Genomic DNA, 26,403 nt, shown 5'->3' on the forward strand with positions numbered 1-26,403 from the left:
ATCCATGTAGAGAAGCAAATATATAGAGATGCTAGGTGAGACATGTTTAAAGTAAACACAACAATTATAGGAACTTGTAAGATACCCTTGTTTCAACATAACAATATCAAATTTCATATACCATTGTCTTGGAGACTACTTAAGCCCATAAAGGGATTTCTTAAGCAAACACACCTTCTCTCCGCCTCTCCTCTAGACTCAAAGCCTTTAGGTTGATCCATTAAAATTTTCTCATCTAAGTCTCCATGAAAGAAAGTTGTTGTCACATCCATTTGCTCCAATTTTAGGTTTAAATGAGCAGTGATGGCCAACAACACTCTTATTGAGGTATGTCTCACAACAAGTGAGAAAACCTCATTGAAATCTATTCCCAGTACTTGGGTAAAACCCTTTGCAACCAACCTAGCCTTATACCTAGCTTTAGGGTTGTTTCCAGCACCTTCCTTGATTTTATACAGCCATTTACAGCCCACTATATGCTGTCCTTTAGGCCTATCAACCAGATTTTAAGTCTAGTTCTTCCTAAGGGATGTTATTTCTAACTTCATGGCTTCTATCCACTTTTCAGAGTCTCTTGAGGCCACTGCCTCTTCATAGGTGAGGGGTTCATCTCCTACATTTTCTGATGCACTAATAAGGGCATATGCTACTAAATCTGAGTAGCCAAATCGTTAGGGAGGCATTCGAGTCCTAGGCTGCCTATCCCTTGCTCCTTTTTCTTAGGGCAATGTCTTTTAATGTATCCTTCTTCATGGCAATAATAACATCATATGGGATTCTTTCATGTCCCAGACTTTGACCATGATTTTCCTCTACCTCTAGGGTCTCTTCTCATGCTTCTAGACCTTACTGAGAGGACATCTCCAAGGGTGGATTTTCCATCCAGTTTAAATCTCAATTCTTTTGAGTTAAGGGCACCAATTACATCATCTAAGGACAACTTGTCCCCGCTATGTTTCGGTATGTCTACAAAAGTCTCATATGACCTAGGTAATGAGTGAAGTAGAACTAGGGTTTTATCCTCATCATCGTATTTTACACCTATGTTCTCGAGATCTAAGCAAAGTTTGTTAAATTCATCTATGTGATCTTGAAGTTTTTGATGATCATGCATTTTAAATGTAAAGAACCTGGCTTTAAGGTAGAAACGGATGGACATGGTCTTTTTTAGGTATAGACTTCCTAATTTCTTCCAAATTTCTTCTATCGTCTTCATCTTGGATACTTCCCAGAGAACTTTGTCACCAAGACTCAATATTAGAGTATTGAAGGCCGTCTTGGTGATCTCTTGCTTCTATTCTGACATGAGAATCTTTGACATCTCCTTCTCCTCTTTTAGTGCCTCCTCAAGGCCAAGATTGCTGAGGAGGGCTTCCATTTTAATCTTCTAGAGAGCAAAGTCATTGTTCCCGTCAAACTTTTCTACATCGTACCCTGATGAAATTGAAGCCATTTCTTTCTAATTGAATTTATCTCCTTCCCTTGAGTTTCTTGAGTTCTTGATTGGTAGAGACGCATTTGCTCTAATAACAGATTGTTATCCCAGTCTTCCGCCTCATTTATTCAAACACTCAACCCTCAAGAATAATAAGAAACTCTCCACACACGAAAAAGAAAACAGAATATGGAAACAATAGAAAATAGATGAACACACATACAGAAAGACACACAATTTATCCTAGTTCAGTTCTTTTGAAAGGAAACTTACATCCAGACTGTCTTGGGCCTCTTCTCTACTATCTTGAATCACAAGAACAATTACATGCACTGCAAAACACTCTCTCACGGCCCTATCCTCAGGCAATACAGAATTAACACAAAATTACAAAGCACTCAATAGCTTTTCTCTCACATAGCACATACTCGCATAACTCTCCCAAGATAGCATGAAAAACCAAATGATAAATGAGACCTCACAACCCCCTATTTATAGAACATAAGGGGAAGACCAAATAAAACATAACTGGCTGTTACAATAGGCCGTTACAACTAACCAATCTTTCTAGAAAAAATTAACCAGGTAAATATCAAACACACCCCTGACATAAAAATGTCCTCCTGAGACTCTTCTAGTTAATCTAATACAAATGTTTCAACATAATCTTAAAACATTAGCAATTTAATTATTAAATTCTACATCATAATAATTGTGAGAAGTTAGAGGTAGAACTCCAACCTAAAAAACTAGCTTAACAGGTGGAAGGATCATCCTCCTTATATATAGCCCAGGTCTCCCTTGTGAAGGCGATGTGAGATTCTCAACACTCCCCCCCACGCTGAAGCTTCTCCAGTAACTGATACATGCCCAGGTGATCGGGCAGGATAATGGTCCATGACCACGACAGCTAAGGGTTAGCTCTGATACCATGTGAGAAGTTAGAGGTAGAACTCCAACCTGAAAAGCTAGCTTAACAGATGGAAGGATCCTCCTCCTTATATATAGCCCAAGTCTCCCTTGTGGAGGCGATGTGGGATTCTCAACAATAATATTATTATTAATGTAATAATAATAATATTAGAATTTTGCTATGTCATTTGTACTAGATTATGATTTTATGTGTAAACAGATAATTTTGTATGCCTACATTTGTATTTTTCTGTTTTAGGATTAGAATGTGTACGTTTCTAGAAGGCAAGCTAACCAAATTAGTTATTAGTTATTTTCGGTCAGGCGGTTGGGCAATTGTAACTCACGTCTCCATGGCCTATAAATAGGGATCGTGGGGTAGGCAGGAATAGTGTGTGTGCGCTTCATTCCAAGAAGACTTTTTGTTTCTATCTTGTGGGTTGGGATTGATTGAGAGGCTGAGAGTAAGGCTGGGAATAAGTCTTGTAATCTCGGGAATCCAATTAGCTTTCAGGGTATATGGGTTGGGTGAGGATTCGGGTACTCTTTGTAATCATCCTAAAGTTTGTTTCAAGATAGTGGATTGGAAGGATGCAGTTTCAGTCTAAATGTAGGTCTCACATTTTGAGACTGAACCAAGATAAATCCCTTTGTTCATTATTGTTTTCATTATTCTTGTTTTCTTCACCTGTATCATTTGTGTTCTTGGAGGTGGTGAGTGATTTCAGTGAGTAATTGGGTTAAGAGAATTAGTGAGATTGTTGTGTTCTACTCTAACAACGTGGTATCAGAGCTAAGAAGTTCTCTACAGTGATCAAGATTTTTAAGAAACTCAAGGAGATAGAATCATCTCCAGAAATCGATATGGCACCAACTGCCTCAAGATTGGACATCGACAAATTCGATGGGACAAACGATTTCAGCTTGTGGAGGATAAAGATGGAAGCTCTTCTCTACAGTCAAGGATTAGAGGGAGCTTTGGAATAAGAGGATAAGACAGAAGACACGACAACTGGGAAAGAAGTACCAATGATGTCTGAAGAGTAGAAAAAGACTCAGAAGGAAATTAACAAGAAAGCCTACAGCATGTTGATTCTAAGCCTTGGAGACAAAGTGCTTAGAGAAGTCTTGAAGTGGAAGTCAGCGGCAGAAATCTGGAAGAAGCTTGAAGACCTATACCTCAAGAAGACCCTTTCCAGCCGTCTATACCTAAAGTCCAGGTTCTTTAATTTTAAAATGCAAGAACCCCAAAAATTGCATGAGCACATAGATGAATTTAATAAATTGTGCCTAGACTTAGAAAATATAGGAGTGAAATATGAAGATAAGGACAAAACTTTAGTACTTCTATATTCACTGCCATCCTATGAGAATTTCGTAGACATTCTTCAACATGGCAGAGATAAGCTTACGTTAGAAGATGTCATAGGTGCATTAAATTCTAAAGAACTAAGGTTTAAGATGAATGATAAATCTTCTCTTGGGGATGCTTTAACAAAAGAAGAAGTGAACACTAAGCTTGAGTTATGGAGAAACAATTTAGAATTTAAGGGATTTAAATTAAGCAGAAAGAAAACAGAATATATGGAATATAAATTTAGTAAGAATGCAAGAGTGGAGGATGTTATAATAAAATTGAAAGACCAAATCTTACAAAGAAAAGATCATTTTCGATATTTGGGATCAGTGATTCAAAAAGATGGAGAAATTCACGAGGATGTCACACATAGAATTAAGGCAGGTTGGCTAAAATGGAGAAATGCATCGGGGGTGTTATGTGATGGTAAAATCCCATTAAAATTGAAAGGAAAATTCTATAGGACAGCTATAAGACCAGTTTTGTTGTACGGCTCAAAATGTTGGGCAGTCAAATACCAACATGAGCAAAAGACGAGTGTAGCGGAGATGAGGATATTAAGATGAATGTGCGGCCATACACGAAAAGATAAAATTAGAAATGAAGTTATTCGTAATAAGATAGGAGTAGTGCCAATAGAGGAGAAGATGAGAGAGACTAGACTAAGATGGTTTGGTCATGTGAGAAGGAGACCAAGAGACGCTCCTGTGAGGAGAGTTAATGAAATGGAACAATTAATCAAAAAAAGAGGTAGAGGCAGACCTAAGAAGACTTTGAGGGAGACATTAAAGTTTGATATGAAGTGTATGGATCTCAATGAAGATATGACAAAAGATAAAAATATATGGAAGTCTAGAATTCATGTAGCCGACCCCACATAGTGGGATAAAGGCTGGATATGTTGTTGTTGTTGTTGGGGATGCTTTAACAGTTAGGTCAAAAAGCTCTAAAAGAGACCAAAAGAATAGGGGTAAATCAAGGTCTAAGTCTAGAACTGGAAAAGGCCCAATAAAATGTTATTACTATCAACAAGAAGGTCACATTAAGTGGCTTTGTCCAAAGAGAAAGAAGGACCTAACCGAGAAGGATAATTCAGGAGGAGAGGCAAACTATTGTGACTCAAGTTATGATAGTTCTCGCCTTAATTGTTAGTGAAAAGCAGATAGCCTAAAGTGGGTCCTAGACTCTGGACACTCCCTTCACATGACCCCAAAGAAACATTGGTTACAAAACTTTAAGGAAATCAATGGTGGAAAGGTCCTTCTTGGCAATGACAATGAATGTAAAGTTCAAGGGGTAGGAGATGTTAGGTTAAAGCTTCATGATGGCTCCCTTAGAACCCTTACATCAGTAAGATATGTCCCTGAATTAAAGAGAAACCGGATTTCTCTTGGTGAATTGGATAAGAATGGCCTTAAGTTTAAGGGGTGAGTGTGGAGCTGTCTAGATTTCAAAAGGATCTCTAATATGTATAAGGGTTGTTTTAAAGAATGGCATTTATCTCCTGCAGGCCACCACATTATGTGATGAAGTAGCAACAGTTAGCATTAACCCTAAGACCAAGGCAAGTCTGTGGCATTTAAGAATGTCACACATCAGTGAGCAAGGGCTCAAGGAACTTGCAAATCAAGGTATTTTGGATTTAGGGCAATCCCTAGAATTAAGCAAGTGTGAATCTTGCATCTTTGGGAAGGCAGTTAAGGTTAAATTCAATAAAACAGCAATTCACTCATCAAAAGCACCCCTAGATTATATACATTCAAACTTATAGGGTCCAGCTCAGTCATTGACTCATGGGGGCTCTCAGTATTTCCTATCAATAATAGATGATCATTCAAGAATGTTGTGGGTATATGTCATAAAATCTAAAGATAACACCTTTGAGACATTTAGGACATGGAAAAGTATGGTAGAAAATCAAAAAGGCAGATCAATTAAGGTTATAAGAACAGATAATGGGTTGGAGTTTTGTAATAGAGAGTTCAATCATATGTGTAAGGATGGTGGGATCATTAGGCACCTTACAGCTCCTGGAAACCCCAAGAAAAATGGAGTGGCCAAGAGGATGAATAGAACCCTCTTGGAAAGGGTAAGATGCATGCATTTTCATGCACAATTACCCAAGTCTTTTCGAGGGGAGGTTGTTGCAGCAGCAGCCCATGTTCTTAACAGAACACCCTCCAAAGCCATAAACCTCAGAACCCTTTATGAAAGATGGACAGGACATAAACCAAGCCTAGACTATCTTAGAGTGTTCGGATGCCTAGCCTATGCTCATGTGAAGCAAGGCAAATTAAAGCCTAGGCCAAGAAATGCATGTTTATCGGTTATCCATCTAGTGTTAAAGGCTACAAATTATGAAACTTAGAACCAGAAGGACCGAGAACCATAATCACTAGAGATGTGACATTTGATGAGGAGTCTACCATAAATTTAGGAAATTATGAATCTCAGCCTAATCAGGAAGAAAATAGAGAGGCTATTCAAGTGGAGATTGCTGAAACTAGCCCTAATTTACCTCAAGATGCTCCTAGAACTGAGCATGATTTACCTGAACCTGTAGATGACCATGACTAGGACTAAGAATCTTCCCAAATTGAAGGGGAAGATGGTGACAGTGGTGTAGATTCCAGCCTAGGGGATCATCCTAATCCCGATAGGTGGCAAGGGACCGATAGCCTAGAACTTGTAGGCCACCCTAAAAGGTATGGTTACTCAGACCTAGTGGCATATGCCTTTAATAGTGCAACATAATTTATAGGAGAGGAACCCCTTACCTATGAAGAGGCAATGGCCTCAAAGGATGCTGACAAGTGGCAGACAGCCATGAGGTCAGAGATTGCATCCCTCAAGAAAAACCATACTTGGGAATTGGTCGAAAGACCAAAAGGTCAGGGAGAGGTAGGCTACAAATGGATGTACAAAATTAAAGAAAAAACAGGAGAAAATTCTAAGCTTAGGTATAAGGCAAGACTGGTTGCTATAGGCTTTACCCAAGTGTTGGGTATTGATTTTAATGAGGTGTTCTACCCGGTTATGAGACACACCTCTATAAGAATTCTATTAGCCATCACTACTCAACTAAATTTAAATCTTGAGCAGATGGATGTCACAACCGCATTTCTTCATGGGGACCTAGAGGAGAGGATTCTAATGGAACAACCAAAAAGTTTTGAAGCTAAGGGAGAGGTGGAGAAGGTATGCCTTCTTAGAAAGTCCCTTTATGGGCTTAAACAATCCCCAAGGCAGTGGTACCGAAAGCTTGATTCGGTCATGTTAAGCCAAGGGTACTCTAGAAGCTCCTATGATTGTTGTATCTATTTTAGACACATTTCTCCTAGCATTTCCATATACTTGTTGCTCTGTGTGGATGACATGCTTATAGCAAGTCAGTCCACACAAGAAATCCAGCTTCTCAAGAAAAGGTTGAGGGCTGAATTTGAAATGAAGGAACTCAAGGAAGCTAGAAAAATTCTAGAAATGGAAATCATTAGAGATAAGCATCATCGGAAGATATATCTTTCTCAAAAGTCATACTTAGCCAAGCTATTATCTAGATTTGGAATGACTGATTCAAAGGCAATCAGTCTTCCATTTGCTACTCATTTTAAACTATCTTTAGATCAGTTCCCTAAAAATGAAGAAGAGAAGAAGGAGATGGAGCACATCCCCTATTCGAGTGCAGTAAGAAGCATCATGTATAGCATGGTGTACACTCGACCCGACTTGGCACATGGAATAAATGTCATAAGTCGGTTTATGGCCAATCCAGGAAAGTCCCATTGGATGGCAGTCAAGTGGATGTTTAGATGTATTAAATGATCTATAAATAATGCATTGTCCTATGGTGGAGCAAGAGTAGGAGAACAAGCTAGTATCCTAGGTTTTTCGGATGTTGACTATGCTGCCGACATAGATAAAAGAAGATCTGCAACCAGGTATGTCTTTAGGCTGTGGAACTCAACAATTAGTTGGAAATCTAGTCTCCAACATGTGGTAGCATTGTCTACTACCGACGCTAAATACATAGCAGTTTCAGAGGCAATTAAGGAGGCTATGTGGAATAAGGGTCTAGTGAGTGAGCTCCTAGGGGTAGAAGTCAAGGTCATTTTGATGTGTGACAGTCAAAGTGCAATTCACTTGTCTAAAAACTAAGCACATCATGAAAGGACTGAGCATATAGATGTAAGACACCACTTTATAAGACAAATTATTGAAAATAAATCTATAATTCTAACCAAGATTGCAGGAGAAGACAATGCAACAGACATGTTTACAAAATTTGTGCCTACAGCAAAGCTGAAACACTGCATGAAGATTATGCAGATTGATCTGGGAGGAATTTGAAGATGCAGGGCAGTAGATGATGGTGCAAGGCCAAGAAGAAGTCTAATCAAGTTCAAATGGGTAGAGAATTTGTTATGTCATTTGTACTAGATTAGGATTTTATGTGTAAACAGATAATTTTGTATGCCTACATTTGTATTTTTCTGTTTTAGGATTAGAATGTGTATGTTTCTAGAAGGCAAGCTGACCAAATTAGTTATTAGTTATTTTCAGTCAGGCGGTTGGGCAATTGTAACTCACCTCCCTATGGCCTATAAATAGGGATCGTGGGGTAGGCAGGAAGAGTGTGCATGTGCTTCATTCCAAGAAGACTTTTTGTTTCTATCTTGTGGGCTGGGATTGATTGAGAGGCTGAGAGTAAGGCTCGGAATAAGTCTTGTAATCTCGGGAATCCAATTAGCTTTCAGGGTATATGGGTTGGGTGAGAATTCGGGTATTCTTTGTAATCATCCTAAAGTTTGTTTCAAGATAGTGGATTGGAAGGAGGCAACTTCAATCTGGATGTAGGTCTCATATTTTGAGACTGAACCAGGATAAATCCCTTTGTTCATTACTGTTTTCATTATTCTTGTTTTCTTCGCCTGTATCATTTGTGTTCTTGGAGGTGGTGAGTGATTTCAGCGAGTAATTGGGTTGAGAGAATTAGTGAGATTGTTGTGTTCTACTCTTTTTTATGCTTCTAGTTGGCTTCTTAACACAAGCCTCCTCCTTTATCTAAACATAAGACAAGCTATAATAAGAAGTAATATCAAAATGGTGGTGGTGGCTGTTTACTGCAATAATATTATCATAATGGTACTATAATACTAGTAATATAATATTAACAACAATGTTAGCAAATTTTAAAAAATTTACAACACTATTCTGTAAATAAGTGGAAACACCCTTTTTTGCGCACATTTTTGCGTAGTTTCCTTTTTCTTATTTCATTTATTTGAAAATGTAAATAATTATCAAATAATGCCTTTTGCTTTTGTTATCAAAAAACTGAAAACAAAAACATAAACATGTTATCAAATAAGCCCTTGTACTGTTGGTAGTATTTGTTTCATGCAGTACTACCGTGGAAAAAGAAATTGTAATAACCAAAGTTATTGATTAATCTTTATAATTCTGTTCTGTTTGGCAACGCTGAGGATTACTACCTCCCTTAAAACTTTTTGGCATTCTATAATTGTAGTCTTAAATTACATATACCAGTATTTTCACAAAAGTGTTATGATTTGGTCCTTGTCCTAACATACACTATATAGACATGCATTCTTCTCTTTTGGAATGTATAAGAATATACCTACACTAATTCCTAAAGAAACATAATTCATTACTACCAACACCTCAATACAAAGGTCAAGTACTAAAAAAATGAAACCTCGGAGAGAATTTGGTTAAGGTTTCAATTTTATGATTTTAGTATCAGATAAATTCAAGATAACACGTTTGGTAAACTTGAGACAGCGACTTGAATCAGTTCTTCGTGTCCCCCACACAACACGGAAATCCTATCTTCTTTTCTTTTCTTTCTTTCGCTAGGTAATCCTAACATCTTCTGAATATACCCAAACTCAACCTAGAACAAGTACACTTAAAACAAGAACGACAAGTGATCTGTAAGGAGGAAGAATTACACATAACAGTCAACCGAATAGCAAAGCCAAGAACATACATGTTGCACTCCTTGATATCCTCATTGGTGTGCTTATAGACGCAATCCTGCTCGCGACACTCCCCGTACAGCCGGAAGAAGCGGCACACCGGCATCCGCGACTTGTCGTACTGGTGGAGGAAGCCGCAAGCGTCTCCTTTCATACACAGTCCACGAAGCCAGTGCCGGCACACCGTCTGGCGGAAGCTCCGTCGCGCCGCGGGGTTTCCGGCAGCCGGATCCGCGCTGGCGGGGACGGATACATTGGTGGCAGGGCCCGCGGGGGCTCCGGCGGGATCGGATTGGACTGCCGCCGCCACAGCCGCAGCGGGGTTGGTGGTGCCTGCGTCGAGACCGCCCTCGAAGTCGAAGCTCAGACCACCGTCTCCGTCTTCCATCGGATTCTATGCTGTGTGCAGTGAGGGCTTTGGCCTCTGGGAAGGGCATTATTATGTCAATTGTGCAGAGGAGAGAATGTGCTTGAGATTGAATTTTATTTTATTTTTATAAAAAAGATGATAAAAAATCATTACTTTAAGTATAATTAAAAATTTTCATATATAATAATTTTACATAAACCTTTATTTTAATGACAACAAAATAAAACCACCCCATACTACATATCAAACATTATATGTATTAATAATATCTAAATAATAATAATAATAATCTTCGACTGACAATAAATTTAATCTCTCCATTTAAACTAATAAACAATAATTTTTTTATTATGTATTCTAAAGACACGTGATAAGAATATTATTATAAATAATAATAATTATTATTATTATTATCTTAATTAATTTTATTCTTCAGCCAAAACAGTTTTATTTATGTATATGTATATAATGACTAAAACGTGGCAGTGACCAGTGGGGGATTATATGCGAGCAGGGCCTGAGATTTTAGGGCTCTAATCAAAATTTTTTATGGAGTCTTCTATGATCATATTTAAAAATAAAATTAATATGAATAAAAAAAAAATTATTACATAAAGTTTATAATATTTCATTTTAAATGTACTCTTTTAGCATTTTTAGATAAAAAATTAATAATTAAACTATTATAATTAATTTGTTTCAATATATATTTTTCAATAGATACCATCGCTAATTTATTAGTGTAGATTCACTAATAACAGAGGGATCACAAATATTGAAATATATATACAAAATTAATTGATAATTTAAGAACTACTAAAAAAAATAAAAGATACACTTGATAAGTCACATAACTGGGTGATGAAAACGAAAATGGAATTGCCGAAGAAAATGCGTAGTTGTGAAATCAATTGAATTGAGAACCTATGCTTGCGCAAATTGATAACAGATGCTAGTGATAATAAATTAACAAAAAATTAAAAAGGAAAGGAATTAAAAAAGACAATAAAGTCGTAATCACTATCGGGCACGTATACATAATTGTAATACAATCATACAAGGGGGAGATTGAGATTAATTAAAACTATATGAAATAGTTGTGAGGGAATGGGTGTCATTGCCAAGCACATAAAGATAAAATTAATTATTAATAAATAAATATAGAAGATTAGAATTAATTAAAAATTGTGACATACTCATGGAATTAATTATTGATAAAACGAAAATATGAGATTGAGATTAATTAAAAATTTACAATGACTTGAAAATGGGCATGCCCTAACGTTTATTCAATTTTTAAATTTATTGTTTTTAATTATTTTTTAAATTAATTTAAAATCTAAAAATTATTTTTTTAAGTGGCTTAAAATGGGCATGAGCCCTAGGCAGCTACCTAGACAACCTATAGCCAGAGCCGGCCAGACTATAAGAGTATTTTTAATACTTTTAAAATTTGAAATTGTTCTTAAATATTAATAATTAGTAGTCTATTACTCATATGCTAATGCTATCCCTTAACCTGAAGACAACATCATGGAAGAACCAAATTAAATTTACCCCCAAATGGGTTTTATTTTTTGTTTTTATATTAAGACAAAATATGTATTTTACGTTTGTGGTGTTTAAAAATAACAATAAAAAAAACTCAAATAATAGATTTCTTTTTTGTTTTTTCAAGTTAAATACTTATATTTTAAGCTCTTCTATTTATTAGGTACAACTCAAATATATATTTGGATCAAAATTTAAATATTTCTTGCAATTATATTCAAATAATAAATTTAAAATTTAAAATTACAAACTTAATACAATAAATAAAAATAACCCTTTTAAAATCAAATTTTCAACTTTGTTCCAGATACATGTATATATATTTATTTTATTTTCTTCTTAGGCTTCCTTTTTATTATATTGGTGAGAGTACCTATAAACTCAAATCTAGGGTTAATAAAAAATCTAGTCAATTGTGACTAAAATTATTAAAAGATTTAAAAAATAGTAATGAATTACATTCAAAACCCTTAATATTTTACTAAATTATGTATATTCCTCATATTTTAAAAATTATTTAAAAAAAAATCTATTAAATATACAAAACATCAAGAGCACTCGCTTTATCATATAAATACAGTGATAAGTGATAATATGATACAAAACAGGGGAGATAAGCGATGCAATTTCTAAACCATGAGGAGCACTTCTTATATTTATAGGTGCACAAAGTATTTTACCAAAAAAAATAGAAAAGGTCAGAGAGGGAATAAGAAGAGAAATTTAACTCGGAATTGCAACATCGTATGCCATTAGAAACTAGAAAACGATACCTTCCTATAATCTCTGAACAGAAAATGACACCAAAGAACATAACCATCAACTTCCTGTTATGACAAACTGGACACCACAACTAACAACAGCACAGGCTACTGAAACCCATTCCCAGCAGAAATGAGAATACAGCTTATTCTAAAACGTACAGTAGCTCAGATGCCGGATTTATGCTAGGCTCATGAAAGGGGGCATGTTAAAGATGCTGAGGAGAATAAATATATATGAATCTAGGTGAGTAATTTGCAGTTCAAGCTTTCACCAATCTAGACCCAGTTCTTTCAAAAGGAAAAGCTTGTCGATATACTGGATGACTGGAATCGATGAAGCAATGTAACTTTGCATCTGTGTTATTGCCGAGGTCTCTGAAAGTAACAAAAGTGGAAACCAAGTATAAGAACCTTTAGAAAAGAAACCGGAAATGAAACTGCAAATTCAAAACCCAACCAAACCAGAAGCAAGTTTGCGTTTGGCATCAGGCTGCTTAAGCTAAACAGGTTGGCAGCATCTCGTGTGCAAAACAAGTAGGATTTTTAAAAGAAAAAACCGAAACGAACATGACATAGCAGTACTAACTCCAAGGCTAACTGAGATGTGGAAGTTAAGATGGATATGTGACCGATCTATTTACCAAGAATCAATTCGACAAATGTGAAAGAAATCCAACTAAAAACCAACTGAAGGCTTGGATCAGGTGATATCAGTTTGGAGCCTTAAGACTGACAATACCAAAGCTGCAGAGGCAAATTACCTCAACTTTGGAGAGCCAAAAAGACACGATGTGTGTTTTTCATCTGGTATGGGTTTGACAGAACTCATTGAGATATTTAATGTAGAAATCTGGGTTTCAAGAAGTCATTAACTCAAACTCACCATCTTCATTAAGCTTATTCATTAACTGTGCTCTGGTAGGAAGAGCATACATTCCTGCAGCAACTGCTTTCCTAATTGCCCATCCATGGTGTGGAGCAAATACCTGACCATAGGCTGTTGAAGCTGCATCCTTTAATGAATTTCCCCTGTCAAATTAAAAATCAAGTGTTAGACATCTGACAAATAAGACCAAGTGTCAGACATACATCCATGAACTTGACCACAAAATGATCACACAAGCATCAACATGGATGCATCCATGAGAAGAATGGTACATGAGGAGCATGCTTGGTTGGTTCCCAGATCATTTGTAAATCAAAAAACCTGATCATTTGAAGACCCAACTCTTCTGTGACTACAGACCAAAAAAACTTCAACATTCAAATAGAAAGAAGAATAACTTATCAACCACAAAAACAAAAAAGGAGAACATGGAGGGTTCCCTAGAGAAAATTTAACACTCTCCACACTATCAAAAGCTTTTTGTTTGTGCAAAATACATATCACATGTGGAGTGAGGTTAATCACTCCTGCCCATCCATGAACAGATTGACCCTTGAGAGTTTAAAAGTCAAACTTGAGGCCAGTATCACATTCAGTAACTCCAAGATGGTAATTTGCTACTAAACCATTTATGAGACAGCCATTGATTCCCACACTCCTTGACATAAAGTAAAAGTTAGCTATAACACATTCTCTTCCTTGAGTAATTAATAGTGAGAAAAGAGCTACAAAACACAATCCAAAAAAAGAATGCCAATCAAGGCACCACTTCCAATTTCCAAATATTTTTCCAAGGAAAATCTACTCCCCACTATCAGTACATCAGAAAAAATCAAACCATAAAAGATCTTTGCTTTGATTTGATGAATGTCATAGCCAACTGTCCTCTCCTTCTCTGTTGATGGGTTGACGTAGAAGTAAAGCAAAGAAACCATTCATGAAGTTAATTTTTCAATCTTGAAGGTTACACCTAAAAACAGTAGACAATAATGCCGATTCAAAACGATCCTCCATGTATCTCTATCCTTAGCTGATTCAAAACGATCTGGGAAGACCTAAGGGGCATATGCCCACACCAACTATATAGCCGAAACTTAACTATTGATTGCACCCCATGGGCCCATACTACAAAAGGCAGATGATTACAAAAACATTTCAAACACAAGTAAAATATTTCCAAAATGGTCACAAATAGAATTTTAATATGCCTAAGAGAACTATTATTAGAATTATTAGTATAATTAGATATATTGCATATTGTTGTATGTGTTTTAATTTATTTATTTATTATAACTATGCGTAATTAGGCTAAACACATAGGCTTAGCCCGTAGGTTATTAGGCTCGTTGTGCCTATTATAAATAACACACTAAGAGACTAATTTCTCATGTTTTTCTCTCATAATTGTTTTCTCACTTGGTATCAGAGCCACCGGTGAGAAAAACCCTATCCACCGCTACGTATCTTTTTCCAGCGGCCTAAAAACCCTAGTTTTCTTTCTTCACCATCACTGTTCATGACGGAACATCATTGCCCGGTCGTCATTTGCTGGAACTGACCCCACCCTAGGGTTCATCGCCTTTAGGTCGAGTTGCCACCGAAAAATCGCAACTGCCGGAGCCCCCACGCGCAGGGGCGTGAAGGTGTGTCCGCCGGCCGTTTTCTCCTGACTTCTCCAGATCAGCTCGCCTCCATTCCCTAGGCCTATTCCTGATGTCAAATCCTCGCTATGTCTAACCTCAGTGACGCAATTTCTGTCGGTGCTACTCCCACAACCACACCTGTTGCCCCTGCCGCCTCTCAGTGCTTTACTGTCTCCAATCTCGGAACAACTAATATCACCACTGTTAAGTTGATAGGGTCTGCCAATTATCTCTCATGGGCAGCCTCTGTCAAATGTGGTTCAAAGGGCAAGGCCAAGCCGATCATCTTACCACACAAGCTGAAAGTGTGTCGAAAGCCAATCGGGCTAGATGGGAACAAGTTGGTGCCCAGTTATGCAGTCTCCTATGGCAGTCCATTGATCCATCCATCATGCAGCTCTTTCGACCATTTGAAACTTGTGTTGACGTGTGGAAGGAAGCTGAAGAATGTTAGACGAATGACATCCAACGTTTGTACATTGTGGTCTCTAATATCAAGAATCTAAAGCAAGAGTCGTCCATGGAATCTTATTTGGGACAGGTTCGAGCTCTCATGCAAGAATTTAATGCTCTTCTTCCCATTACTACGACCAAGACCGAACAGGTTTCCCAAAGAGAGAAGTTTTTTATGGTTATTGCTCTTTTCGGTCTAAACCCATAATTTGACGCCATCAGGCATCAAATCTTGACCAACTCCACTAATCCTACTATGAAAGACTCTTTTAAAAGGTTGTTGAATATGACTGGTGCACATGGTATGTCCTCTTCTTCTCATGTTATTCCTCTAGCCGAATCTTCAACCCTTGTGTCTCAGGCTTCTCACTCAGGAGGAAATAGAGGCCGTAATAATAATCGGACACATCCACAGTGTACCTTTTGTAAGAAATTGGGTCATCTTAAGGACAGGTGTTGGAAGAAACATGGTCGGCCTGCTGCTCCGCCTACATCATCTACTAATGCAGCTCATGCATTCCAGAGTGATCCTAGTTCTATCCAATCTGCACCGAGTTCACAGTTGATACCTATGTCTGCAGCTGAATATGATGTCTTTTTGAAGTTTCAAGCCACCTAACAGTCTCATCCTGCTAATCCCGTTGCTTACGTTGCTAAAAGCCCATCTCTTGGTCCTTGGATTATAGATTCCAGCGCCACTGATCATATGTGTGGTAATAAACTTCTTTTCTCTTCACTTACTTATTCTAATACCTTGCCTACAGTTACCCTGGCTGATGGCACCAAAACTACAGTTAAAGGGATAGGCCAAACCACACTCACTTCGTCTTTATCTTTAAATTCGATTTTATATGTCTCTGATAGTCCTTTCAATTTGATTTCAATTAGCCAAATTACTAAAACCCTAAACTGCTAAGTCACTTTCACTCCTACCTCTGTTTGTGTACAGGACCAGGGTACGGGGCGGACGATTAGAGTCGGGCGTGAGTCACAGGGTCATTATCATTTTGCTGTGTCGATAGCTTGCACCAATGTTGCTTCCCCAGATCTTCTCCAATCTCATCTTAGTCATCCCAGCCTCTCCAAATTGAAGAAATTAGTTCTTAGTTTATCATCGTTGTCTATTTTTTATTGTGAGTCATGTCAGCGTGATAAACACGCACGTAGTTCTTTTTCCAGTTGTGTCAATAATAAGGCTGAGGCTCTCTTTTCCCTTGTGCACTCTGATGTATGGGGGCCCAATCATGTCAATTCTACTCTTGGTTTCTCATATTTTGTTACTTTCATTGATGACTTTTCTCGCTGCACTTGGTTGTTTCTCATGAAGAGTCGGTCTGAGTTGTTTTTTGTCTTTCAGACATTCACTGCTAAAATAAAAACACAGTTTGGAGTTTCTATACGTGCTTTACGTAGTGATAATGCCCCTGAGTACTTTTCTTCTCAATTTACTACTTTTGTGACTACTCGTGGCATTCTGCATCAATCTTCTTGTCCTTATACACCTCAACAAAATGGTGTTGCTGAGCGTAAAAATCGCCATCTCATTGAAACTACACGAACACTACTTTTACATGCCAATCTTCCTACCAAATTCTGGGAAGATGTTGTTCTTACTGCATGTTATTTGATCAATCGCATGCCATCTTCAGTGTTAAAGGATAAGATTCCTCACACTATTTTGTTCCTTTCCCAGCCCTTTTATTCTGTTCCCCTTCGTGTATTTGGATGTATCTGTTTTGTGCATTCATTTTCATCGGGACAGGATAAACTTGCTGTCAAATCCCTGAAGTGTATTTTCCTCGGTTACTCCCGGTTGCAGAAAGGCTATAAGTGTTACTCTTCTGAGTTGAACCGCTATCTTATATCTGTTGATGTCACATTCTTTGAACAACAGTCCTTCTTTTTGGTTGTTCAGCCTAATTCACAGCGTCTTGACCAGGTATTGCCTATTCCTTCTCTTCCGTTGCCCTCATCAAATCTGTCTATCTCTTCCTCGGTGGACCTTCACTTCCATCTTCCGGTCCACACTCCCCGACTCCTCTACTTCTTACTTATCACTGTCGTCCTCATCTTGCTCCTGGCACCGACATTCCTCTTGACTACGACTCTCCTGACTCACTCTCTTCGTCAGTGGTCACTCCTGCCATGGATTCTCAGCTTGACAGCCTTCCTATTGCACTCCGCAAAGGTACACGGTCTACTCGCAATCCACATCCTCTTTATAATTTTTGTGTTATGACCGTTTGTCACCTGCTTATAATGCTTTTGTTTCGAGCCTTTCTTCTGTTTCTATTCCTAAAACCACAGGTGAAGCCATGTCCCATCCTGGTTGGCGCCATGCTATGTTAGATGAGATGGGTGCTTTGTATTCTACAGGCACTTGGGATTTGGTGCCTTTGCTACCAGGAAAGACTCTCGTTGGTTGTCGATGGGTGTTCACGCCTAAAATGGGCCTCGACAGACATGTGGAACGTCTTAAAACTCGTTTGGTTGCCAAAGGCTTTGCACATATTTATGAGCTGGATTACAGTGACACCTTCTCTCAAGTTGCTAAAATGGCCTCTGTTCGCCTATTTCTCTCTATGATTGCCACGCGTCATTAGCCACTCTATTAATTGGACATTAAGAATGTCTTTCTTCACGGTGATTTGCAAAAGGAGGTTTATATGGAGCAACCACCTGATTTTGTTGCTCAGGGGGGTCCAATGTAATCTGCAAACTCAAGAAGTCTTTCTATGGCCTGAAACAATCTCCACGAGCGTGGTTCGGCAGGGTCAACACTGTGGTTCAAGCCTTTGGTCTCACTCGAAGTGAAGCTGATCATTCAGTTTTCTATCGATATTCTTCTTCTTTATGTATCTACCTCATTGTTTATGTAGATGACATTGTTATCACAGGGAACGATCATGTTGGTATACAAAATCTAAAGGAACATCTCCATTAGTACTTTCAGACGAAAAGACCTAGGCAAACTCCGGTATTTCTTGGGTATTGAAGTTGCTCAATCAAGAGATGGGATCTCAATCTCTCCGAGGAAGTATGCACTTGACATCTTAGAAGAAATTGGTATGGTGAATTGCAAACCGATTGATACCCTAATGGACCCAAATGTCAAACTCTTGCCGGGACAGGGGGAGTCTTACTCAGATCCTGGAAGGTATAGAAGATTGGTACGCAAACTGAACTATCTCACAGTCACTTGTCCAGACATTACTTTTGTTGTGAGTATGGTGAGTCAATTTCTCAATTCTCCATGTGATTCTCACTGGGATGTTGTTATTTGGATTCTGAGATATATCAAACGAGCACCGGGTAAAGGGCTACTCTATGAGGATAAGGGGCACACAAATATTTGTTGTTATGCAGATTGGGTCGGCTCTCCTTCTGATCGTCGGTCGATTTATGGATATTGTGTTATTGTGAGAGGAAATCTGATTTCTTGGAAAAGTAAGAAACAAAATATAGTAGCTAGATCCAGTGCAAAGGCAGAGTATCGGGCTATGGTTAATACAACTTGTGAGCTCATCTGGTTTAAGCAAATCCTAGAGGAACTCAAGTTTTATGAAGTGTCCCCTATGAAGCTTGTTTGTAATAATCAGGTTGCCTTGCACATTGCTTCCAATCCAGTGTTCCATGAGCGGACTAAACATATTGAAATCGACTGTCATTTTATTAGAGAAAAGCTGGTTGAAGGTGTTATTATTACAGAGTTTGTTAACTCTAGTGATCAACTTGCCGATGTCTTTACCAAGTCTCTAAACAGTCATCGGATATAATATATCTGCAACAAGCTTGGTGCATATGATATCTATGCTCCAGCTTGAGGGGGAGTATTAGAATTATTAGTACAATTAGATATATTGCATATTGTTGTATGTGTTTTTATTTATTTATTTGTTATAACTATGTGTAATTAGGCTAAGCCCGTAGGTTATTAGGCCCGTTGTACCTATAATAAATAACACACCAAGAGACTAATCTCTCAAGTTTTTCTCTCATAATTGTTTTTTCACAACTATAGTCATATTTATCAACTGTCAAGTCTCAAGGTTGAGACTTGGACAATTCTGGAAAAATATAGAAGAATGAAGAAGGAGAATAGAAATGGAGAGAGAATTTTAAAGGAGGGAGGGAGGATTTAGAAGGAGAAAAAGGAAGGGAAAGAGAAATAGAGAGGGAACAAATTTGTATTAATTCTCAACATAATTCTCATCCTCTACACTTAACCTTTTATAGGATCTTCCTTTCAGTTGTAAAGCTTAACTGAAATGGTACAATCGGTTACAACAATAACTAAAAAGTACAATTAGTTTATGCATTGGCAGCCAAAAGACTAGTATGCCCCTAGGGTCATGACAATCCCCTTCCCTTGAAATATTTCTTGTCCCCAAGAAATTATAGCAATTGAGCTACCCTTGGGAACTGTTTCAGTAGATCTGGCGGGTACTCCTAGGTGGTATGGATGCAAAATGGGTTTGAATGGAGTGATAAGGCAAAGGAAACCTTCAATTCTCTAAAGAGAGCTATGACCCAAGCTCCTATCTTAGCTTTACCTGATTTCACCAAATCCTTCATCTTGGAAACGGATGCATGTGACACTGGAGTAGGGGTTGTTCTAGTTCAAGATGGTAGACCTATATAGCCTACCTTAGTCAGGCCTTAGCCCCTAAACACTTGGGGTTGAGTATCTATGACAAGGAACTCATGGCAGTGGAGAAATAGCGGTATTATTTGGAAGGGAACCCCTTTGTCATCATAACTGATCACGAGAGCTTTAAATTCCTAGGGGAATAGAGATTGCACACGCAACTACAAAGGAAAGGGGTAACCAAGCTGCTGGGGTTAGATTACATTATCCAGTACAGGAAATGTAAGGAGAATACAATGGCGGATGCATTGTCAAGAAAGAAGGAAATGGGAGAATGCTAAGCAATATTGGCCGTAGTCCCAGATTGGATCAAGGAAGTGTCAGAGAGCTATGAGCAAAGAGAGTGGGCTAAGGACCTTATGACTCAATTGGCAGTTGGGCCACAGGAGCATAAGGGGTACACTCTGAAGGCAGAGCTACTAAGATATAGGGGAAGGCTAGTTATCGGGGAAGACGACTAGCTTAGACAAAGGATCTTGCAAGCTTTGCATGCCTCACCTATTGGGGGACACTCGGGCTTAAACGTTACTTATAACAAGGTAAGCCAATTATTTTATTGATCAGGGCTAAAGAAGGAGATTACTGCTTCGGTGTTAGGGTGTCCCATTTGTCAAAGATGCAAGCAAGGACAAGTCCCATGCCCTGGCTTGCTTCAACCACTAGAAATACCCAAACAAGTATGGCAACAGATCTCCATGGATTTTGTGGAAGGGCTCCCAAGGTCTGAGGGGAAGAACACAATTTTGGTGGTTGTGGATAGACTGACTAAGTTCAGCTATTTCCTAAGTCTAGCCCACTCGTTTACAACCTCTGATGTGGCTAGATTCTTGTTGGATTCAAAGGTGAAGGTGCATGGACTACTAGTGTCCATCACTTCAGATAGGGACAAGGTGTTCACAAGCAATTTTTGGAAAGAATTATTCGAACAATTGGGGACATGTCCACCACCTATCACCCTAAAACATATGGACAATCCAAACGAGTGAACCAATGCCTAGAGACTTACCTAAGGTGTAGGTGTGTATGTTTCTCCTAACCAAAAGGTTGGAATCAATGGCTATCACTTGCCTAGTGGTGCTACAACTCCAACTACCATAGCTCCCTCAAAAGATCCCCCTTTGAGGCACTATTTGGCTACAAACCAGCGTTGATACCAGCAGTCATGCATTACTCCAAAGTGTAGTTAACCATAGACCAGCACTTAAGGTAGAGGCAAGAAACCCTACAGGTGATAAGAAAGGAGTTGACAGTGGTACAAAATAGGATGAAGCAAATGGCATACTGGAAGAGAAGTGAAATAAGCTTTGAAGAAGGGGATATGGTGTACCTAAAAGTGAGGAGATTCCAGCAACAAGCATTCACTAGGCACTCTCCCTCTAAACTAGGTCCTAAGTACTTTGGGCCATTCCAAGTGCTAGCTAAGGTGGGAAGGGTTGCTTACAGACTGCAACTTCTAGAAGGAGTGGGGATCCATCATGTCTTCCACGTGTCACTTCTAAAGAAGTCAATGGGGCCCCATGATCCAGTTAGTGTAGACCTGCCTATCTTCGAAACCGAGCCCCCAGAGGTAACAGAACCCTTGATAGTGCTAGACAAGATAGTCGTTTATCACGACTCACTGCCATTAACACAGGTGCTAGTGCAATGGACTAATCGCCACCCGAATCATACCACATGGGAATACCTCCCTGAGCTACTCAAGTAATTCCCTCAAGTAACCAGGCTATTATAATTTCTTGTGGACAATAAATGTTTTTAAGGGGAGGGGTATTGTCACGATCCTAGGGGTATTTGTGTCAAAATCATGATTTTGTATGCTAATTAGGTTGTACTTAAGCCATTACCGGCTATACTACGGAAGAGGGTACCTTCTAGAAGGCCCTCAACCATCTATATATGTAAGAAAGGGCCATGCCCCAATCATCATCAATGAGAATATTCTGATATTTTCTCTTTTCTTTTGGTTATTCTCACTCTCCTTCTCAATTCTCTCTCTCTCTCTTAGATAACCAAAGAATTCCTTTTGGAATTCTGCCAAATATCCTTGTCAGTCCCTCTCATGCTGACAAATGGCAGTTAACAATTTTTTGCTAGGGTTCACACATCCCCAAGCACAAGTCTATTGATTATCCTTGCATAAAAAAATCCAAAAACTTGGAGCAAGTTATTCTTTCAAATTTTCCAACAATCCTAAAAGGATGAAATCAAAAGGCATACAAGCCAAGCATGTTAATTCATTCCATGTCAAAGATAACATTCCTACTTTCAAGATTATCAAAGTGCCTTTGCAGGAGCACCTGTGATACTTGGGAGGATTCTAAGAATCATGGCAACCCGAAGAGAAAACAGCATGCTCCCTATCTGGCTCGCTTCCTCTTATATCATCCTTTTTGTTGCAGACCATTGCACCTAACCCTCTCTTCATGAGGAAAGGTGTTCTATCCTCCATTTGTTCCTCTTGAATTGTGGGAAACAGAAACATGAAAGTTTCCTTAGCGTTCCTTGAAATCTAGTTTCTTATCAGTTAGACTCTTCCTTGTTTCAAATGAAACTTTATGTTTAAGCTTTGGTCCATTTAAGCTTACTTATGGATTCAAGCCCCTCCGCAAACCACTTCCAAGAGTAGCATTTGCGGTAAAAGGGTCTCATATCCTTCTTTAGCTCCTTTTTAAGTGTCTTGCTGACTATTAGTAGCATTTCTAATGGTGGGTTAAAAGATAGTCTTCACTGGCTTCAGTGCCCTGAACAATTTGCAGATGTCCACAACCATTCTAGCCCCATCAGCTACTACAATGCACATAGACCCCCCATCTCTTCTCCCTAACTGGTAATGAATAAAACCTCAAGTGCAATTAACCACTCAGTGAACCACTTCTGACACTAAGTTATTACTGGATCAAACAAAGTTCAAGGTCAGGCAACTATGCAAGTGGCAGAGAAACAGAAGAAACCAGGGAACTCCACACTATATAAGAATCTAAATCATGATTCCAAATAACATAACCGAAAGAAAGAAAGAAGTTCAAAGAACGTACTGCGTGGCTATGATCTTTTCAAACAATACCCTAACCATGTCTATCCCACGCTTGACCCTCAGAAGGTTCCGCGTATGGCTCCCGGCCTTCCTCACGCGGTTATCCTCAATATCCCGATCGATCATCACTTGTAGCGTCACGAACGACTTCGATGCCTCGCCGAGATCGTGAACCTGTTCGAGCAGTCCTCAATAAATACACACACATACAAAACTGTCTACGAGTCTTGTTTACAGAAATGCGATTTGACGGTTACCTTAGCGACATAGTCAAGTTCGGCGAACTTGAAGGCGATGCCGAGGCAGCCGAACAGCGGGGAGACCAGAGAGCAGGCGCGAGAGAAAGGCGCGACTTCGAGATGGACGATTCCGCTCGGCGATTGGGAGCCGAGATTGTCGGCGAGGTCCTTGAAGGCGTCAGCAATCAACCTCAGAGGCTTTTGATCGTCACCGGTCGCCATTGGAGTCAAAGCACGCTTCCTCTTTCGGCCGAATTACTTTCAATCGTTAGGTTTCTCTTCGCAATCACAGCGTGACACTAAAAAAGATGATGGTGGCGTTGAGTTTAAGAAGCATCGGGGAGGGAGCGAGAACGGCGCAACCTCTTTGGAACGAATCGGTTCGCTGCCGGAGAGAAACCGTTAGGAGGACCGCCGTCTCGATCCCTTCAAGTAGGCCCTGTTGCGTAGCTTTATTCTAACGGTGCTAAAGGTCGGTTATAGTGGATTGAGTTGCCTTTCTTAATTTTTTTTTATTATTATTATATATATTGGTTATGGGTCTAAAATGTTGACTTCAAAATCATATAAAATTTAAATTAAATTGACCTTACAAGCACCCATATTTGATTGACATCAACTATAAATAAAATAAAGTATAACACATTCAACATAATAAGATGACAACATAATTTTCCCTTCAACACAACAATAGCCACAAATTAACCAACGCTTTCAACACAGTACTGATATGATTGCCGAATTGTCACGTGGAATTGTTATAATATATAATTATATCATTCTTAAACAAAAGTTTTATTCGTAAATAACTATTTTTTTTAGACTAAAAGGTGAAATTCCTCACCTTAAGGATCATGTAGTTCAATCTCATGATTTTTACAAGAAAGATAAATTACGGAACCCAACAGTGAAAATCGAATACAAAATCTATGATCGACTATATAACGACTAGAATCTAAGACTCTTTGAGATAAATACAAATATCGTCTCAATCGATAGACTATGCCCGTGACCGCAATAACTATTCTTCTTGCACATAGAAAATGATTTTCCTTTTCATGTTATGTTATGCATCTATGTCAACGTAATCCCTAAAGAGTGAAAACACAACAAAGTATACAATTAAATATGGAGGCTGACTGATTGTGATCGGCTAGGTATTGGGCAGGATTCAAGACTTAACACATGTATAGCAATAATAATTAAAAAATATAATATTTAGTTTTGATATGTAAAATATTAAGATTTGATATTTTAATTATAAAAATTATTTTTTTAATTTCTTATTATAACGAAATGTCAGTGTGTGCATAAATGCATCTGTTTTTTAGAATGAACGTTAGGTGAAAGAAATATATCATATTATACTTAATATATAAATATGAAATTTGATTCCTTAATAATTAAAATAATTGACATTCAATCCTTTAATAACTAAAAAAAATAAAAATTGATCCCTTATATGAAAACAAGACCAAATTTTATTTAAAAAAAAAAACTAAATTCATATAAAGACCAACAAATTTCATAAGGAATGTAAAAATACTAAAAAAAATACCTAAATTTCATAAAAATGACTAAAATTTCATTAAAACCCCTAAAACTATTCAAAAATTTGATGGAATTTATTTTGTTACTTGTTGTTTAATACCTCATTTGACCGTTTGTGAACAAGATTTATGAATTCAATAAAGTTTTTATTATTTTTTATTTGAATTCTTGTTATCACATTTTTCATTAGGTAGTTTTTATAAAATTTGGTATTTTTTTAATATTTTTAGGGTTTTTTTATGAAATTTAAGTTTTTTGAATTTTGAAAGTCTTTTTATGATTTTTTAGGTCTTTTAAAATATTTTTAGGGTTTTTTTATGAAATTTTTAAGTCTTTTTATATAATTTAGGTCTTTTTATGAAATTTGAATTTTTTTTCTATATCAAAGGCGAAATGTCAAGTTTTTCATTGTTTAGGGATCAAATATTATCTTTATGTATTAAGTTTAATATGAGGTGTCTCGTTGACGTAGCATTCTACATAGTGTAAATAACAATTATATTTACTCTTAGTTACAATAATGATTTAAAACAACTAGTTGCTTAGCAGTGCAATGCACGAGTTCAACTAATAAGAGATATATTTAAGAGATTTTGATATTAAGAAATACATGAAGAAATCTATATTATGATATAGATCAATATTGAACACTAAAAATACAACTCAAACCAACTAAACTTTGCTTGTATCCAAATTATCCCCCAACAACAACAGTTATCATGGCATGAATTTTTCTATCATAGAGTTGCACAATTTAATTTCTAAGAGTGAATACTGTAAGGTTCCATATTTGTAATGAATAAAACGTAATATGTTTCGTTATTATGTGGCGTTAAAATAGTTGTATTCAATGATTTAAAAGACAGATTGTCAATCTTGGTCATCCGAATCGATTGAGGGAAATATCTGGGATGTAAGTATCCAAAATAAAAGCATATCTATGCCAAGTGTTTCAAAGCAAGATTTTTGACACTGAAAGAAATCAAATCAGAGACAGTTTTCGGTACACCTATGATTTGAGCTGAAAAATTGAATTATCGTAGGGAACTTTCGATAAATCAACTGAATTCCAAGAAAGTTCATATTTAATATGTAAAACAACCCTTTAGTGGTTTCGGGTTTAAACGAAAAGGTTTATGGTCAAAACATAGATTTGAGCCTAAGTATAATTTCTTAATTTTGTCCAATAGAGGTCGAAATGTTGTTATTCCCAAATCTTCGGGAATGAAATTAAAGGTATAGAGCTTAAGGGTCGTAATGAAACTATTGGAAAGCTTAGGGGCTTTAAAGAAATGACCAAAGTGAAATTGAAAATTTGTACAGGGCTAAAGTGCAACTTTTGCAACTTGAATAGTGAGGTAACTGCCATGGCCAACCAACCACCTTGCTGGTCACCGAAAGCCACTTTCAGGCCATGGGAGGCTTGAGGAAGGTGATAAGGGATGCTCAAGGTCGGGCCTATGCCGACATTAGCTGCAAATGTGGCCAATTTTTTCATGTTTTTTGGCCGTTTTTGGCCAAATTTTGGTGAATAATTTGAGAGTTCAATGATGATATTTTG

At 37.8% G+C, this 26,403-nt stretch overlaps 2 protein-coding genes across 2 annotated transcripts in view; both read right to left on the reverse strand.

Annotated features, from left to right (window-relative positions):
* Positions 1-10,148, reverse strand: part of LOC127794577 (30-kDa cleavage and polyadenylation specificity factor 30) — a 69,471-nt gene extending 59,323 nt beyond the window's left edge. The window contains exon 1 of the mRNA XM_052325795.1: positions 9,715-10,148. Within this exon, the coding sequence (XP_052181755.1) occupies positions 9,715-10,091 (377 nt within the window). The 5' untranslated portion in view covers positions 10,092-10,148. The remainder of the gene's footprint in view (positions 1-9,714) is intronic.
* A 2,099-nt stretch (positions 10,149-12,247) lies between these two features.
* LOC127796067 (accelerated cell death 11) lies at positions 12,248-23,743 on the reverse strand. The gene is made up of 4 exons (XM_052328128.1): positions 23,310-23,743; positions 23,054-23,226; positions 13,272-13,417; positions 12,248-12,763 (listed from the first exon to the last, which is right to left on the reverse strand). Exons 1-4 carry the CDS (start codon positions 23,511-23,513, stop codon positions 12,657-12,659), a joined length of 630 nt encoding a protein of 209 aa, XP_052184088.1. The 5' UTR covers positions 23,514-23,743; the 3' UTR covers positions 12,248-12,656.
* Positions 23,744-26,403: the final 2,660 nt, after the last annotated feature.

The sequence above is a fragment of the Diospyros lotus genome, chromosome 2 (genome assembly GCF_014633365.1).
Source record: "Diospyros lotus cultivar Yz01 chromosome 2, ASM1463336v1, whole genome shotgun sequence".
NCBI classification, from domain to species: domain Eukaryota; kingdom Viridiplantae; phylum Streptophyta; class Magnoliopsida; order Ericales; family Ebenaceae; genus Diospyros; species Diospyros lotus.